Source organism: Hordeum vulgare, chromosome 2H (genome assembly GCF_904849725.1).
Source record: "Hordeum vulgare subsp. vulgare chromosome 2H, MorexV3_pseudomolecules_assembly, whole genome shotgun sequence".
Taxonomy (NCBI): Eukaryota; Viridiplantae; Streptophyta; class Magnoliopsida; order Poales; family Poaceae; genus Hordeum; species Hordeum vulgare.
Window position 1 is genome coordinate 582,635,083 of NC_058519.1, and position 5,925 is coordinate 582,641,007.

The window sequence follows — 5,925 nt, forward strand, 5'->3', positions numbered from 1 at the left end:
CAAGAAAGGAAGGATGACCACCTGCGTGAGCATCTAAACGTTGCATGCATTCATTTTATTAATTATTCATAAAAACATTATAAAATTATATATTTTTTTAAATATAAAAACGTTTAGATCATTAAATTAATGATATAGATTATCTTATTTTTTTACGAAGGAGGTACATCAGTAAGTCTGAAGTCATCATCTTTAACATCATATGTCGCTATTTCTATCGGGTTGATGAAGGGGTGCCGATAATCCAAGTCAAATACCAACCAAACCTCGCACCAAAGCCTCACATCTAAAGCCGAATGCCCTAACCAAGCCGCTTGCCGAGTCTGGAGCACACACCAATCTGACATATTCTTAGAGTTTGTGGTTGCCGTCTTTCACAGATCCATCTTCAAAGCAGGTATTGGCGCATCGTTCATGCGAGGCCTGCCGTTGACGTCCGCACGATGCCATACAATGCCACCTCCCTACGCACGTCCATCAAAACGCATCCATCGTCGAGACTCTGCTGCACCAGTCGTCGGAACCTACCATCATCAACGCCGTAGATGCCACGTCGCACCACTCCCTGGTCCAGATCGCCTCCAATGACAATCAAACAGTGTCATCAACCACATAGCTCCCAAATCGACGCCTTCAAAAAGAAAACGACGGCAAAGACGTCGGGTCGCCCACCGCAGTTAGGGCTTTCATCCAAGAGGCCCGTCCGGCCGCCGCGGTTTCCTGTCAGCTTATGGCTATGATCTCCAGCTCGAGCTGACGATACCGACGTCGCCATCCGTCGTCCGCCGAAGTCGCCAGCCCGCACGCCGCAGAACGGATCGCCGGCGACGGGACGGTTTTTTTTTCTCCGAGCCCCACGTGGGCAAGCACGTTACTGCGTCTAACTTCAAATTCACGACCGCGCGTCCATCGTCAAGTCACGTCGCCTTGGAGTTGGATCGCATATATTCTTCCCAAATCAATTGGCCAATTGATTACCACCATTGTCAGCTGGGCGGGGGGTGGTGCAAGGACGAGGACGTGCGGGGCCTGAGAGGTCACCATCTGGCCCAGCTAGCCGCTGCATCTTCGCACTCCCTTTCATGGAAGTTTCCCCCACCACCATGCGCGTGTATGCCAAACAGGCCCTGCCCTTGACCTGCGTCTACCGCGCCATGGCCAGCGCCAGCGGCCACGAATCTATAAATAGGCGCCAGCGGCCAGCTTACCCATCCATCTCCCTCCCTCCCTCGCCAGCTCAAGCTCAAGAAGCTTCACCAATCTCCCTAGCAAGCTCAAGAAGCTTCATCCTCAGCTAGATTAGCGCATAACATTCTTGGCCTCTCTTCTTGTCCGTCTCTGTCTCTGCTTCTGCTCATCCATCGACCTTTAGCTAGCTCATCTTGAGAAACCCGATAGCGCAGATGGCAAGCAAATCCGCCGAGCTTCTGTCGAGGATGGCCGCCGGCGACGGCCACGGCGAGAACTCGTCCTACTTCGACGGGTGGAAGGCGTACGACAAGAACCCCTTCCACCTGCAGGACAACCCCGATGGTGTCATCCAGATGGGCCTCGCCGAGAACCAAGTACGCAATTGTCTCCTTGAATAACAGAGCAGTGATATTTCCTGTCCATTTTCCGCCATTAATCATGGAGCTAATCGTCGGCGGCGCTGCAGCTCTCGCTGGACCTGATCGAGGAGTGGAGCAAGGCACACCCGGAGGCATCCATTTGCACGGCGGAGGGCGCCTCGCAGTTCAAGAGGATCGCCAATTTCCAGGACTACCACGGCCTCCCGGAGTTCAGACAGGTGAGCTCAGCACGCACTAACACGAAATAAGACAAGCTAGCCAGTGATACAAGATTAGTGATAATATAGATGTTGACGAGTGCGAAAGCGACGGAGCAGCGCCGTGACAGATCATTGCTAACCAATATGAGTCTGATGTTGCAGGCGATGGCCCAGTTCATGGGGCAGGTGAGGGGGTGGAAGGCCAGGTTTGACCCAGATCGCGTCGTGATGAGCGGCGGCGCCACCGGCGCGCAGGAGACGCTCGCCTTCTGCCTCGCCAACCCCGGCGAGGCTTTCCTCGTGCCCACGCCTTACTACCCAGGGTACGCTTCGTCAACCCCTTGACAGCAACTGAATTCGGTGCATGGCCACCTCTCGTGCATGTAGAAGTCAATCACAGACCCTGAAAGCCGGGTCAAATGGTAGACAATACTATGTAGTTGTCGGGAAACCCATTTTGGGCTCAGAAGACTAGTCTATTGTCAACGAGGAATAGCCAACCTTCGAGACGAAAATGCGTCCAAGTAGGTAGGATTCAAGTTCTTCGCTTCATAGTTTTAAATAAAAAAAAAATCTTGGCTTCATGTCTTCAAGTTGAATGGCGCAACCTAGCCTGCTGCATTCAGCGAGACGCACGCATGCACACGACGTTTACCAGCAGCCGGTCTGGTCTTTGGTGACTTTTTGGTTAATCTCTGACCTATGCACGGTCAATTGATGACCAATAAAATTCAAAAAGACTTAGTACTACTAAAGATACACAGCGCAACGTAAGGATGCATGCATGCACGCACACAACGAGTTGTTTCATCAAGCCTGACGTATGTGCTTTCGTTCGTGATCACAGATTCGACCGCGACTGCTGCTGGAGGTCGGGGGTGAAGCTGCTGCCGATCGAGTGCCACAGCTCCAACGACTTCAAGATCACCAGGGAGGCCGTGGTGTCGGCGTACGAGAGCGCGCGGAGCAACGGCGTCCGCGTGAAGGGCATCCTCATCACCAACCCGTCCAACCCGCTGGGCACGACCGCGGACCGGGCCACGCTGGCCATGCTCGCCACCTTCGCCACGGAGCACCGCGTCCACCTCATCTGCGACGAGATCTACGCGGGGTCGGTGTTCGCCAAGCCGGAGTACGTGAGCATCGCGGAGGTGATCGAGCACGACGTCCCCGGCGTGGTCGACAGGGACCTGATCCACATCGCCTACAGCCTCTCCAAGGACTTCGGCCTCCCGGGGTTCCGCGTCGGCATCGTCTACTCGTACAACGACGCCGTGGTGTCCTGCGCGCGCAAGATGTCCAGCTTCGGGCTGGTGTCGTCGCAGACGCAGCTCTTCCTGGCCAAGATGCTCGGGGACGAGGAGTTCATGGCGCGGTTCCTGGGCGAGAGCGCGCGGCGGCTGGCGGCGCGGCACGAGCTGTTCACGTCGGGGCTGCGCGAGGTCGGCATCGGGTGCCTGGGCGGCAACGCCGGGCTCTTCACGTGGATGGACCTGCGGGGCATGCTCCGGGAGAAGACGGCGGAGGCGGAGCTGGAGCTGTGGCGGGTGATCATCCGCAAGGTGAAGCTCAACGTGTCGCCGGGGACGTCGTTCCGGTGCCGGGAGCCCGGGTGGTTCCGCGTCTGCCACGCCAACATGGACGACGAGACCATGGGGGTGGCGCTGGACCGGATCCGGCTCTTCGTGCGCCAGCACCAGCAGCAGAAGGCCAAGGCCCGGCGCTGGGCAGCCAGGGGCCAGCTCCACCTCAGCCTCCAGCGCCACGGCGCCATGCCTTCGCAGTACCACGCGCTCTCCAGCCCCATGGCAGCGCTGCTGTCGCCCCAGTCTCCGCTCGTCCACGCCGCCAGCTAAGTCACTAGTCACCACGGTCGGTCAAGTGAGCCGTACGTACGTACACGCTTTTTTCGATCACATGCATGCATGCATGCAGGGGCCTGGCCTTGGTGTCTGGGCGCTCCGCTGGTGCATACATGGATGCGATTGTTTGGGAAGGTTTAGGCATGCAAAATGCATGCGGATGCAGCATGTAGCTGTAGATTAACGTTTTACCTACTGATGTAGGGTAAGCCGTGTGTTACCACGTAGGATATTACGATCCTCTTTGTTTTGCTTGTTTATGGTTTGGTCTGGTCTGATCGGATCAAGGCTTCCCGATCAGGTGCTGTAATAAACTTGTACACTGAGGTACAAGATTGATGTTGTATATCACCCTCGACAAAGGGTCCATGTTGTACCACACACCACGTGAGACGTGAGTGATGAGTCTATACCTAAAGGTTTATCTACATTTGTTATTTAAAAATAAAAGCAATCCAGTTTATGAGTTGTTAAAATTTGTCATCGTCCTCCGTGGCGGAACATGGAGCAAAGTGAAGAACGGGTTAGGACGAGCCAGAAGCTTGCTGAATGGGTCATCTCCTGTTATTGAACCAAATTCATACCAAATACCAAGATGCCTAAAAAAACCAAACAACCAAGAGCACATCCAGAAAAGAAGATGGGCCATGGCCTGGTATGGTTCCGTTATATATGCTCCGCCCCTGATCGTCCTTCCATTACGACACGACCACTACCAGTGTTGATTTTTTTGTCACGACTTTCACAAATGTCATTTCAGAATAAAACTTCGCAAGTATATAAAGTATTTGTCAAACAATAGCATTAAAAAATGAAGTTATTTTTTATAAAAAAATTACTGTTCATCATCATCTTCTTCTTCTTCTTGTTCTTGTACTTAAGCTACAGTAACCCAATCTTAAAACCTAACTCTAATCTGCGCTCCAGTTCATTCAACCCCAACATGCGCTCGTTCACGCTCTCATTGCTATCTAACTCTTCATGTCTCCCTCGCACAAAATAAACTCTTCATGTCTAGCGATGTAGTCAGTTCTTCACTTGATCAGGCATTACCTCTAAATCTTACCCCCCCCCCCCTCTGAGCACCAGCTTGTTATAATCACCTAACCCTAACATCTAACTTTGATGAGGCTTTCTTCCCTCGCTAGAGCATCTTCGTTGTTGTCTTTGTGGCCCTAAACATTTTCTTTTAGCCGTATAGCAAGCGGTTATTTATGAATTCTCCTTTTCTTTTCGAGCCGACATAATAGTGTGATCCATAGCTGATTTTGTATTTACTTGGAACAACGACCTCAATTATCATTACTTCAAATAACATAATAAAAAATAATACCCTACACGAGATGGGTTGTAGTTCTTATCTGCAAAGTAGACTTAAAAATAGGCCTTTCAAAGTTATGAAAGTTTTTGCCGAAGTGTTCAGACATCTAGAACTTCTTTTGGTTTGGACTGTCGCTATTACATAACCCCAGTGAAACTAGGGGCGTGGGAGGGTCTAAGGGGATTTCTAGGTCGTTCTGGTCAAAGCCTTGTAAACCAAACACCAGCTTCGGGAGTTTCGAGGATTTTGAACTCAAGAGGGATAATCATTTTCATCTTAGTTATGCAGAGATCAGGTGTTGCTCTTTATGCTTTGTATCTGCTCGACACTACATTTTAAGTTGATAAAAGCGTACTTTATCAAAAAAGAGGGATAGTCCTCTTAAAATCTCCCTAGGCCATACGTGCCAAACAAGGCCTAAATACCGCCTTACTGTATGATTCGCTCTTTTCTTGCACGTGCTTGATAGGACAAATTGAATATGTTCAATAGTATTGACATTCCTTTCAAAGATGAAAATATGTAACAAACAAAATGCATTCGCATTGGCACTAAAAAGAACAACATTCCTGAATTGGTAATGCCTTGTAAGTGGAAAATGATGAATATATACACTTTTGGTAAGTTTCTTTATACAAAACTCATATAAAGTTAAATAATATTAGTGTTCTAAATATAATGGTATTTTACTAACTTTTGTTACCAGGGCAAACTGCGTTTCAATATTATCTAACTTATATTCCTCACGGTTAGCTGCATTTCCTTTTTTCTTCTCGAGGCAACATAATATGGTGATCTTATATTCTTATAGATGATTATGTTTTTTGTTAGGAACGATGAGTTAAACTATCATTACTTCAAATAACATAATAAAAATAATGCCATGCACGAGATGTGTTGCCATTCTTATCTGCAGAGTGAACTTAAAAACAATATTTCCAATTTTAAAACTTGTCGCGGAAGTGTTGGAA

The 5,925-nt window shown here is 49.7% G+C and overlaps 1 protein-coding gene across 1 annotated transcript; it reads left to right on the plus strand.

The window, feature by feature from the left end:
* Positions 1-1,174: 1,174 nt before the first annotated feature.
* On the plus strand, positions 1,175-3,979 carry LOC123430627 (1-aminocyclopropane-1-carboxylate synthase-like). Its single transcript, XM_045114482.1, has 4 exons — positions 1,175-1,565; positions 1,658-1,789; positions 1,934-2,094; positions 2,619-3,979. Exons 1-4 carry the CDS (start codon positions 1,404-1,406, stop codon positions 3,625-3,627), a joined length of 1,464 nt encoding a protein of 487 aa, XP_044970417.1. The 5' UTR covers positions 1,175-1,403; the 3' UTR covers positions 3,628-3,979.
* Positions 3,980-5,925: the final 1,946 nt, after the last annotated feature.

Bases quoted from the DNA above. Each gene is read 5' to 3' on its own strand.
- LOC123430627 (XM_045114482.1), top strand. From the start codon at position 1,404: ATGGCAAGCAAATCCGCCGAGCTTCTGTCGAGGATGGCCGCCGGCGAC. The intron at 1,566-1,657 runs GTACGCAATTGT...GCGGCGCTGCAG, and splicing joins TGGGCCTCGCCGAGAACCAA to CTCTCGCTGGACCTGATCGA. The intron at 1,790-1,933 runs GTGAGCTCAGCA...CTGATGTTGCAG, and splicing joins GCCTCCCGGAGTTCAGACAG to GCGATGGCCCAGTTCATGGG.